The sequence below is a fragment of the Lynx canadensis genome, chromosome A1 (assembly GCF_007474595.2).
Source record: "Lynx canadensis isolate LIC74 chromosome A1, mLynCan4.pri.v2, whole genome shotgun sequence".
Classification (NCBI taxonomy): domain Eukaryota; kingdom Metazoa; phylum Chordata; class Mammalia; order Carnivora; family Felidae; genus Lynx; species Lynx canadensis.
Genome location: NC_044303.2, coordinates 72349093 through 72362170, shown reverse-complemented (window position 1 = coordinate 72362170; position 13078 = coordinate 72349093). Strand labels below are relative to the sequence as shown.

The 13078-nt window shown below is 39.2% G+C and overlaps 1 protein-coding gene across 1 annotated transcript in view; it reads left to right on the top strand.

Moving 5' to 3' along the window:
* Positions 1 to 13078, top strand: part of NALCN (sodium leak channel, non-selective) — a 308773-nt gene that overhangs the window by 98432 nt on the left and 197263 nt on the right. The window contains 1 exon segment of the mRNA XM_032592429.1: positions 4523 to 4609. Within this exon segment, the coding sequence (XP_032448320.1) occupies positions 4523 to 4609 (87 nt within the window).

Here is a 13078-nt window from a genome sequence, read left to right as displayed (position 1 = left end):
TATTCAAACTTTTATGAAAGATTTTTTTAACGTTATATAGGTTATATCACAGATGTAAAAAAAAAAGCACATCTAGTTTTTATTTCTTCTGTCATCTCTTCTAGGGAACTATGAAATATAATAAAGTTCAAGGTCCACTCTGGCTTGTCTTTTAAGTCAGGTGACAACGTCTGGAAGGTGTGTTTTCTGCTATAAGACGTTAAGAACTAAATAGAGCATAAAGCTAAGAACTCAGCGCAGAATTTACATTCAGTGTTCCTAAGAGATGACCTAAAATAAAATGACTTTAAAACCACATTATGCTTATTAAGTAACTCTTATTTATAAAGCCACAGCTGGAAAAGTCGTGTTTGGAAGCTCCACCAAATCAGCTAGCAGTTCTAATAGAAAGTGAAATGGGAAAGGGACTTTGAACAAAGTTGTGCAAAATGGTTTGATGCAAAATTATACCTAATCAGGAGGAATAATTGGTAATTCCGAGGTAATGCGTCTAGGTATTCAGCAGAGGTAATCACACAGAGAATCCTGAAAAACCTTCATTAAGAAAATGCTGTGGCTGAGGACCCGGTTGCTAGGCAACCAGAAGCTCCTGCAGCAGCCTCGGGAAACATCACTTGGGCTGCCTGGCAACAGGCTTGCAGGCCCCGCCCAGCCCCTCGCCAGCCAGGAGGCAAGTGGCTCAGATGCTTTTGTGTCTGGAGGAGGAGGGACAATCATTTCCTGCGATTCTGTTAGCATTTGCAAAATCTGGCAGAACTCTGTGCACAAGGACTTCACGTGGAATAGTTGTAAAAACGAAATCATTGGGGCGCCTGCGTGGCTTCGGTCGGTTGAGTGTCCGACCTCAGCTCAGGTCATGATATCGTGGTCTGTGCGTTCGAGCCCCGCGTCGGGCTTCTGTGCTGACAGCTCGGGGCCTGGAGCCTGCTTCAGACTGTGTGTTTCTCTCTCTCTGTCTCTCTCTCTGTCTGCCCCTTCTCCACTCATGCTCTGGCTCTCTCTCTGTCAAAAATAAAATAAAACATTAAAAAAAAATTTTTTAACTACATCATTAGTTTATAATTCTAATAAACAGACAGGCATTAAGAGAATAAAACAAAGATGGCTATTGTATTGCAAAGCACACAGCTTTGCGGAACTGGAGCCACTTCCTGCCATTCTCTAGTATGTGGAACATAAGCAGTGGTTCTGTGTAACTTATCCTCACAGAAAGGCTAAGGGGTTCTCAGGCTTAGTGCACTTGTTGGTGTCTTTGGGTCCCTTGACTTTTCAAGAGCATTGGTGTTGAGAAAGAAAATTATACATATTAATGGGATGAGGAAGGGGCTTTCTGATCTCTTAGTTCAAGAGGACTTGCCTCTGATGTGGACCGTACAGAGGCAAAAGAGAACCAGGTGATGAGAACTGAATGGGTTTGTTTTGTTGTTGTTGTTGTTGTTGTTGTTGTTGTTGTTTTTATTAACAAAGCAGTCTGCTTTTGACTCACAGCATAGAAACAAATTACGGAAAAAAATAATGCCAAAGGACTTGTGGAGAGACCGTAATATAACATGTCACAGGAAAACAAGAGAAAATGATGTGGAAATTTCAGAGGAGTAATCATTAGTTTGTCTGAGCTCTGATGGGATGATGGCTTTCATACTTGCACAATTATTAGCCGTGGGTCACGGTGGCCCCATGCTGAGCTGTGTGTTGGGTTAAAAGGTCAGGAAACCCATAGGTCCTGTGATATAACAGCACGTGCATAGGTCCACAGTAGTTGGGTTAATTGTCCCAGAGCTGGATGCTGGGATGCACGGAGTGCTAGTAGGAAACATCCTGAACTTAGCCGCTCTCCATCCCAGGCCTCTGTTCTCACGCCTTAGCTGCTTCACCTCAGCACCTGTCACCAGTCACCAATCATGTGGTCTTTCCGATTCCGCTGATTCATGGTGGAGATAGCTTGTTTCACTTTGCCTGGAGGAGAACGAAACTGTTAAGCTTGAAGGCCACACAAGGCTACATTTGTGTTATGTGTGCTCAAAAAACACTTGAGCTAGGCTCTGGCAATTAACGTGTACCTAACCTTTAGGTACAAATTATAGTTCCCTAGGGTCATACTGAGGGATATGGAGGGACAACTGGCAGCTCAGGACTCGAGCCCTGAGGGTTCCTGGCTTGGGATGTCCTGTTGTCTACCTCACATAGCTGTCACATTAACCAATCTAAATGTTGTTTTATAATTCAGGGGACTAAAGACAAATGGAACCTTGGACATGTCTGAATTTCCTTCACTTCATTTTATACAAAGGGGTGACCTTGAGAGAACACTTTTACTAACAATTAAATTGATTCATTTGATTTTGGTCAGCTGGAAAAAAAATAATTTAACAGAGAAAACTGGTCTGCTACTGATCAAAGCAAATCTATGCTCCAGGGATCCTTTGTGTCATAATAAGAGACCATAGGCTGCACAATACAGAGGATTTTTAGCTAGTGACTGACAGGATTGCTTTTGTCTTTTCTCCTTAAAAGGAGACACCCAGAATTTTGACGGGACTTTAAAAGACCACCGTAAAAGGTTTGCATTTCAACCAATGTATGTAGTCTCAGAATGAGCCTATTCATGGGGATGTGCTTGCTTCTACCACTAAGAATACCTTTCAAAATTCATTCTAAAGGGAATCAGAATCCTGTACACGGACACCTGAGCGAAGTAATTTGTAACTTCCATCTTGATCAAGAATCTTTGGGTAAATGTGCACCCCCATCTTGTCACTTAAAAATACACGTGGTATATAGACAGATGGTAGCTATCCTTGGGGTGAACATAGCATAATGTAAAAATAAATCAGGGTACTGTTTCAAGGGATAATTAAATTGAGCATATGTGGAACAATATTTTGTTAGGATGTCCTATGAAAGGTGCTCTCTGTATATGTTTTGAAGTTCAAAATAAGTAGCATACTTGGCAAAAAGCCCCCCATGCAGTCTTTGAAAAGTATTGATTCTAGACGTAAACAACTGATACACCATTTTTCTGAGTTGCAGGTTGGCATTGTAGAGAATTCTCAATCCAACAATTAAAAAAAAGTTTTCTTTTTTAAAAAAATATTTTTAATGTTTATTTTTAAGAGAGAGGGAGAGAGAGTGTGAGCGGGGAAGGGGCAGAGAAAGAAGGAGACACAGAATTCAAAACAGGCTCCAGGCTCCAAGCTGTCAGCACAGACCCTGATGTGGAGCTTGAACCCATGTACCGTGAGATCAGGACCTGAGCCCAAGTTGGACGCTTAACCAACTGAACCACCCAGGCACCCCTAGAAAACTGTTTTCTGGTAAATACATATATGGTCTGTGAATTTTGGCACTTGTCCCTGACTATGTCACTTATTTATAGAGGGGAAAGTTGTCTTTCTGCAAATGATCTGCTCCCAGGAATCTTAGGTATGGGATCTTTGCATAGGCTAATATTTCCATCGATAATTACCCTTTTGAACACAGACTAACACAAGGACATGAATAAGTATGGCAAAGGAAATGTCTACTTATGTGTGTGAAACTATGGCCTTGGGCAGGAAAAAAAAAACTAGCTTATAGTTAGTGTCTTAGAAAAATAAAAATCGTTAATCCCAACTTACCTCACTGGCAACCACACCCCTCCCGCTACACACAAACCCATAAGGAATTGGAAAGAAATATACTAGTGGGGAAATAGTGGGCAGTGTCTTCCCACTGGCTGTAATATTGATGGATGACTAATTTTTGAGGTAGTAGAATGTGCAGTAAGATAATAAACTAGGCAGCCAACAATCCGATATCCAATCCAATAAATATCAGATTTTAGTATCCTGTACCATTCTGGATTTCATCACTTATGTATTTTAAGGCAAAGGAAAACTACTTTTCCCTTCATAATATGTACATAAAATTCTGCTGAGCAGATTAATTTGGCCTAGTTAAATAATTTCACAGAGTCTAAGTGATATGTCAGTCTCCTACCATTAAAATAACACCAGCCTTATTCCCTGTGCCACATGCATGCTTCTTATATTATTTATCCAGAGAATATTTTTCTGTTGGCTCAGTGAGAAATGTCCACTAAATAAAGATAAAAATTTACAACTCCTAGTAAAAATCACACCGGACATAATGCTTGGGAATTCTCATTTACATTTTCTTCCAGGTCTAATATGTAATAATCGATAACCAATCTAATGGGGATAAAATGCCTACTTTAAAGTCTAGTCAAGAAGAATATTTGGGCAATTATATGCCAAGGATGTATAAAGCAGAAAGGACCTGATGCATAGCAAGGGCTCAATAAATTCAGGCTAGCGATTACCATCATTCTCATTATGATTATTATTCACTTAAGTTTTCAGTGTTCAAATGAACATAATTGGAATGACTCATGTTCTAAATATAAATCCATAAAAAGACACATCTTTGATAACATAAAAAATGTAAGCGCTGGAGACATAAAGTAGGAGTTCTCGATGTTCCATATTAAGTGTCTCTGACTCATCTCCTTCTTGTCTTGAAGATGTTCCATGAAGACGCTGCTGGTGGATGGCAGCTGGTAGCCGTGGATGTCAACAAGCCCCAGGGACGCGCCCCAGCCTGCCTCCAGGTGCAGTAAATACCATTTTTAAACTCATGCAGCAGAGTTCTTTGACTTTATCCAAGGAAATCCCGGCTCTCCGAACTCTATGTCTGTCCAAATTTATGGTCTTGGAGTCAGGGACAGTATTTGCTCCATCCTGGGCAGTATTTTCCCAGGATCTACCTATTTTTTTCCGAAGATACACTGCAAGGATTTGGTAAATTTCAAGCAAATGAATGCACACAGGTAGTGCTAGCATTCCAACAGTATTAAATCAGTGAAATATTCTGTTGTCATATTAAATGATGTAAAAATATTCTCCTACAAAGGCCTGAATTGTTTACATGAGGGTGGTCACAATCACAATCCACTTAACTGAGTACCTTCCCAAGGAACTGGGAAGGAATATTTTTAATAGGTAGCTTATTCTGCATCTGCAAGCTGTCTGAGCAACGGGACGTAATAAAGGCGCTTCCTTAACAAACTGCACCTGCTGCAGACAAGGCTATAGGATGGCGGGTGGATCCTAGGGCCTTGGGAAGCCATCAGGGGACGTCCCATCGGGTTTCTGGTCTGTGGATGTTTTGGACTTATCCTCTACGCTGATCTCTTCATAAAGCCCAATAAACTCCTTTTCCTTGGTGGACTGCCCTGGCATCTTCTCTTGCTTTGTTCTCCCTCCCTCCCTCCAAATATCAGTAATTCGTGTTCAAAACATATCACCTTTCCAAAAGTGGCATCCTTACCACCCCACTGCATTTTCACTTAGTCCATTTCCTTACTCTTTAAGGGTGAAAAGTCAAGCCACATCATCCCGGGGAGAGGGAATTGATTCTTCCTCCTGTGGAACTTGATTCTCTTCACTGTCTTTTGTTTTCAGTTACAAATCCTTTTCTTACAAGGGGCTGCTTTTGTAGTTCTTTACATCCATCCCCATAAATCGGGGAAGGGTTTTTCATCTGCTTCAGGATAAGAACACGCTTTTCTTTCCTTTGGATCATACTCTAGGTGGGGATTAGAGATTGATACATTTCAAAGATTGATACATAACATAAGCAAAGTATTGTACTTTGGACCATTGCTGTGGCGTTTAACCATATAGTTATTTGTTTCTATCAGTTAAAAGAATGAAGAGGAAAAGAGGAAACATTTGTAAGGAGTATTGATAAGACCTAATATTATTTCGTGGCTTCTTTCTGTTATATATTGGATGGTGCTAATAATTTAACTCCTAGGACTGTGTCTGGTACTGCCATTGCTACTGACAGTAATGGCAATGACAGCATGGTAGTGGTAGCTTCTTGCCTAAAAAGTTACTCAGTAATCAGTCATCAGCTGATAATTAGTGGCACTAAGATAGTCCTGCTTTCCTGGAGATTACTTCCGGGTGGGTGGAGAAAAACCAGCGTCTAAAGAGCAATTACAAGAGCAATGAGGATTTTATTTATTTATTTTTCAATATATGAAATTTATTGTCAAATTGGTTTCCATACGACACCCAGTGCTCATCCCAAAAGGTGCCCTCCTCAATACCCACCACCCACCCTCCCGGCTCCCTCCCACCCCCCATCAACCCTCAGTTTGTTCTCAGTTTTTAAGAGTCTCTTATGCTTTGGCTCTCTCCCACTCTAACCTCTTTTTTTTTCCTTCCCCTCCCCCATGGTCTTCTGTTAAGTTTCTCAGGATCCACAAAAGAGTGAAACCATATGGTATCTGTCTTTCTCTGTATGGCTTATTTCACTTAGCATCACACTCTCCAGTTCCATCCACGTTGCTACAAAGGACCATAGTTCATTCTTTCTCAAGAGCAATGAGGATTTTAAAGAAGTAAAGCAGGATGCTATGGCAATCTACATTTTGGAGTCCTCACTCCTCCTCTGAGAGGTCAAGGAAGGCCCTCACTCGGTATAGCCCAGTGATGGAGAAAGACTGCCATGCTCCCTCAGCTTTTGTAGATGAGGATGTGAGGACCCAGAGGGCCTGGGTGAGCTCCTAAACTTGCACCTCTACCAAATGGAGAGGCCCTGGGTACACCTGGGTCTTCTGGCTCCTAGCTCCATGCTGTATCCAGTGGAGAAAAATATGCCAAGGAAACGTAAGTTTGTAATAGAAATAAACTATCAGGCCAGCCATGAGTACCAAATCAAAGTCTTACAGGGGCCCTGAATACGCTGCTTAAAATGTATTAAATGCTTGTTGAGTAGATGCGTCAAGGTTGCAGTCTGGATTGAGAAAGCAAGTTATTAGCCTCCTTACCACAGAAATTTGAGATGGCAAGAGATAAATGGCCAGGAGAGTGTAATGAAAGAACAGCACTGTGCATGGATATAGGAAAATAAAGGTCAGTGAAGGGGTGGGTAAATGTTAGGCTAGAAGTATGTCGATGTTGGATCCAAGAGACCTGAATATTAGACATCTTTGTGAATATGGTGGCATGTTTGATAGGTTTTATGAATAATGACACATATGGTTTGAAGTAAAGGTGAATAAATTCTGACATTTCAATATGAAGAAAGTTCCATTGAGCTCAGCTTTACATGTTTGGTCCAAAATCAAGCTTTCCAGAAGAGTGTACCTGAAAGAGTACAAATGAAAAGTGGGATGGCCAAGGGATTGATGGGTCTGAGTGGAAAATAGATTAACCATTCATCATTTAATTAAAAGAGAAAGAAAGAAAAGAATCAAGTAAAGAAAAAAATATTTAAAATAAAATGGCCATGAAATACTCATTGGCTTTTTATTAATGACTAATGCCATCTAAAAACTAGGTAACAAGAAAATTTTCATTGGAATCATCCACTCGCTCCTGCCTGGAATCATAACGATCTCTCACCCTCAAGGACAAACAGTAGAATATATCACTTCTTTTCATTTTTAAAATGGGCAAAATGTGACGTTACATTCTCCTAAAGCATATTTTAAACTATAGGAATGACATTGAAGAATAAGTATTTGCTTTAATTCCTTCCAGCTTATCCTCCATCATCCCTTTCCAGAGGTAGCCTAGAGGTTACCAAGAAAGCCAGTTTTTCTACTCCTGCCTTTACACTTTATATCTCTTATAAAATAGCATTTCTGCTTCCATGAGGCTCTGTCATTTTCATTGTTTCCTCTTTCTAGAACACCCTTCTCTCCCACTTAGAATTCACCTCAAAAGTCACTTCCTTAAGGAAGCCTTCCTCATCCTCAAAGAATACATAGGTTCCCTGGTTGTATATTTCCACATGTTATGGGTTTGTCATGATTTTAGTAAAATAAATTAAAATGGTATCATTCATTACTTAAAGTCTGTTTCTCCAACCAGAGATAACTCCATAGCAGTAGGGACCATAACGATCATGGTCACTGCCAGAGCTATTCCTGATACAGGGAAAAGGCTCAATTGGTGTTTACCAAACAAGAGAACAATCAAGTGAAAGAAGGATCTAGAACCTTCTTGGCTTGTGCAAGTATTCATTTGACTTCTCACCTACAAGAAGCTCTATTTGTTCTCTTGGTCTTATTTCTAGGAACCAGAAATTGAGTGGATGATGCCAATAACATTATTTCTATACAATAATTTATTTTTAAGTGTAAAACAAACAATACTTTGGGAGTTGGTTGAAGGCATCTTTCAAAGTTGGATAATGTTGGATGCTTTTGCCAGTGTGTCTCTTCTCAAACATGGCGGCAGTCAACAGGACCTAGCCATGACTTTGATTATTTCCTACGGCTTTCAGGAGTTTTTATCTTCTTCAGCATGTGAAATAAATGGGTCTAAGATTAGAAATGTAGTCTCCTTGTTGGGATGAGCACTGGGTGTTATACGTAGGAGATGAATCACTGGAATCTACTCCTGAAATCATTATAGCATTACATGCTAACTAACTTGGATGTAAGTCAAAACAAACAAACAAAAAACCAAAACCAAAAACAAAAACAAAAAGACAGAAAAGAAATGTACTCGTACTCAGGAATAACATAGTTGTAAAGAACCAAAACCATTCCTATCTTAACAAAAAAAGTAGAATTTATTGGAATAAAAAATATGAACAGCTGTAATTAATTTGAGTTAGTAATTTGGCCATCATTAAAATAAATCAGAAAAATTAGGTATGGATAAATATTTGAGAGATGGCAGACTGGTCGCCCAGAGTTCCTATTTGAGTATTGAAGAAACCATGGATTTTGTCCTGAAGGTGGAACTTTGTTTGAAACTTTGACTCCAGGTTTTTTTTTGTAATGTTTATTTGTTTATTTTGAGAGAGAGGGAGAGAGAGAGCGAGCAAGCGAGCAGGGAAGGGGCACAGAGAGATAGAGAAAGAGACTGAATCTCAGGCAGGCTCTGCACTGTCAGCCCGAGCCTGATGTGGAGCTCAAACTCAGGAACCGTGGGATCATGACCTGAGACAAAATCAAGAGTCAGGTGCTTAACCAACTGAGTCACCCAGGTGCCCCTGATTCCAAGTTCAAAACACAAAATATTTTACCCAGAAACCCATATATCCTACTGCTTTGATTAAATAGATAACTAATGAAATAAGTTATAGTAATAGGATTTTAGTTCACATAGATGGCATAATAGTAAGTAATGCATAAATTTCAATTATTCCAAAACAGCCTTTCCTTAAATTCTGTTTTCAAATATTCAAAATTTTAAAACCACCTACCACGTAAATGGAGACTGGCTTGAATGCCTTTATAAGTGAAGGACATTTAAAAACCTTGTTTCCTGTGGCATAGCTTTGGGTTTGCCTACTTTTTCTTCATTGGTATTATTCCCTATATTTTTATTTTCTATTCTGTTTTCCATATGCTAGTCTACTTTATTGGTATGAACATCTACGTGTATTTCCTGCTAACAATAAGTAATTAAATAATTTAATAAAATAATATTGATTGATTTGGCTTAATCTTCCCTACTACTGTTCAACTAAATACATAGTAGACTGATCCTTCTGTGATTCTGGGTGTTTGATGTGTAATAGTTTGTCTCTTTGTATGTATGTATGTATGTATCTAAAAGATATATGTGTGTGTATATGTGCATATGTATTCCTGCAATGTAAAAAAATATGTGCGTATTTATGTATATGTATATACATACAACATAATATGTGTATATACCTGCATGCATGCATATATATGCATACAACATATGCATCTGTATATCTATACATACATTTGTTTTTACATTGCAGAAATAAATCTATTAAGATTTTATATATTCCATTGAGCAGTGATGGGATCTGAGCAATAGGAACAGGGTTTTTTTTTATTGTTTTCCTACATTACTATGTACACATATACATATTTTACCTCATATTCATTGCAATCATTATGATATCCCTGCTTCCTCTTTCCATATATTGATTATGGTGCTTTCATTTTTTTTTATATATGAAATTTATTGACAAATTGGTTTCCATACAACACCCAGTGCTCATCACAAAAGGTGCCCTCCTCAATACCCATCACCCACCCTCCCCTCCCTCCCACCCCCCATCAACCCTCAGTTTGTTCTCAGTTTTTAACAGTCTCTTATGCTTTGGCTCTCTCCCACTCTAACCTCTTTTTTTTTTTTTTTTCCTTCCCCTCCCCCATGGGTTCCTGTTAAGTTTCTCAGGATCCACATAAGAGTGAAACCATATGGTATCTGTCTTTCTCTGTATGGCTTATTTCACTTAGCATTACACTCTCCAGTTCCATCCACGTTGCTACAAAAGGCCGTATTTCATTTTTTCTCATTGCCACATAGTATTCCATTGTGTATATATACCACAATTTCTTTATCCATTCATCAGTTGATGGACATTTAGGCTCTTTCCATTATTTGGCTATTGTTGAGAGTGCTGCTATGAACATTGGGGTACAAGTGCCCCTATGCATCAGCACTCCTGTATCCCTTGGATAAATTCCTAGCAGTGCTATTGCTGGGTCATAGGGTAGGTCTATTTTTAATTTTCTGAGGAACCTCCACACTGCTTTCCAGAGCGGCTGCACCAATTTGCATTCCCACCAACAGTGCAAGAGGGTTCCCGTTTCTCCACATCCTTTCCAGCATCTATAGTCTCCTGATTTGTTCATTTTGGCCACTCTGACTGGCGTGAGGTGATACCTGAGTGTGGTTTTGATTTGTATTTCCCTGATAAGGAGCGACGCTGAACATCTTTTCATGTGCCTGTTGGCCATCTGGATGTCTTCTTTAGAGAAGTGTCTATTCATGTTTTCTGCCCATTTCTTCACTGGGTTATTTGTTTTTCGGGTGTGGAGTTTGGTGAGCTCTTTATAGATTTTAGATACTAGCCCTTTGTCTGATATGTCATTTGCAAATATCTTTTCCCATTCCGTTGGTTGCCTTTTAGTTTTGTTGGTTGTTTCCTTTGCTGTGCAGAAGCTTTTTATCTTCATAAGGTCCCAGTAATTCACTTTTGCTTTTAATTCCCTTGCCTTTGGGGATGTGTCGAGTAAGAGATTGCTGCGGCTGAGGTCAGAGAGGTCTTTTCCTGCTTTCTCCTCTAAGGTTTTGATGGTTTCCTGTCTCACATTTAGGTCCTTTATCCATTTTGAGTTTATTTTTGTAAATGGTGTGAGAAAGTGGTCTAGTTTCAACCTTCTGCATGTTGCTGTCCAGTTCTCCCAGCACCATTTGTTAAAGAGGCTGTCTTTTTTCCATTGGATGTTCTTTCCTGCTTTGTCAAAGATGAGTTGGCCATACGTTTGTGGGTCTAGTTCTGGGGTTTCTATTCTATTCCATTGGTCTGTGTGTCTGTTTTTGTGCCAATACCATGCTGTCTTGATGATGACAGCTTTGTAGTAGAGGCTAAAGTCTGGGATTGTGATGCCTCCTGCTTTGGTCTTCTTCTTCAAAATTCCTTTGGCTATTCGGGGCCTTTTGTGGTTCCATATGAATTTTAGGATGGCTTGTTCTAGTTTCAAGAAGAATGCTGGTGCAATTTTGATTGGGATTGCATTGAATGTGTAGATAGCTTTGGGTAGTATTGACATTTTGACAATATTTATTTTTCCAATCCATGAGCAGGGAATGTCTTTCCATTTCTTTAAATCTTCTTCAATTACCTTCATAAGCTTTCTATAGTTTTCAGCATACAGATCCTTTACATCTTTGGTTAGATTTATTCCTAGGTATTTTATGCTTCTTGGTGCAATTGTGAATGGGATCAGTTTCTTTATTTGTCTTTCTGTTGCTTCATTGTTAGTGTATAAGAATGCAACTGATTTCTGGTCATTGATTTTGTATGCTGCAACTTTGCTGAATTCATGTATCAGTTCTAGCAGACTTTTGGTGGAGTCTATCGGATTTTCCATGTATAATATCATGTCATCTGCAAAAAGCGAAAGCTTGACTTCATCTTTGCCAATTTTGATGCCTTTGATTTCCTTTTGTTGTCTGATTGCTGATGCTAGAACTTCCAGCACTATGTTAAACAACAGCGGTGAGAGTGGGCATCCCTGTCGTGTTCCTGATCTCAGGGAAAAAGCTCTCAGTTTTTCCCCGTTGAGGATGATGTTAGCTGTGGGCTTTTCATAAATGGCTTTTATGATTTTTAAGTATGTTCCTTCTATCCCGACTTTCTCAAGGGTTTTTATTAAGAAAGGGTGCTGGATTTTGTCAAAGGCCTTTTCTGCATCGATTGACAGGATCATATGGTTCTTCTCTTTTTTTGTTAATGTGATGTATCACGTTGATTGATTTGCGAATGTTGAACCAGCCCTACATCCCAGGAATGAATCCCACTTGATCATGGTGAATAATTCTTTTTATATGCTGTTGAATTCGATTTGCTAGTATCTTATTGAGAATTTTTGCATCCATATTCATCAGGGATATTGGCCTGTAGTTCTCTTTTTTTACTGGGTCTCTGTCTGGTTTAGGAATCAAAGTAATACTGGCTTCATAGAATGAGTCTGGAAGTTTTCCTTCCCTTTCTATTTCTTGGAATAGCTTGAGAAGGATAGGTATTATCTCTGCTTTAAACGTCTGGTAGAACTCCCCTGGGAAGCCATCTGGTCCTGGACTCTTATTTGTTGGGAGATTTTTGATAACCGATTCAATTTCTTCGCTGGTTATGGGTATGTTCAAGCTTTCTATTTCCTCCTGATTGAGTTTTGGAAGAGTGTGGGTGTTCAGGAATTTGTCCATTTCTTCCAGGTTGTCCAATTTGTTGGCATATAATTTTTCATAGTATTCCCTGATAATTGTTTGTATCTCTGAGGGATTGGTTGTAATAATTCCATTTTCATTCATGCTTTTATCTATTTGGGTCATCTCCCTTTTCTTTTTGAGAAGCCTGGCTAGAGGTTTGTCAATTTTGTTTATTTTTTCAAAAAAACCAACTCTTGGTTTCGTTGATCTGCTCTACAGTTTTTTTAGATTCTATATTGTTTATTTCTGCTCTGATCTTTATTATTTCTCTTCTTCTGCTGGGTTTAGGCTGCCTTTGCTGTTCTGCTTCTATTTCCTTTAGGTGTGCTGTTAGATTTTGTATTTGGGAT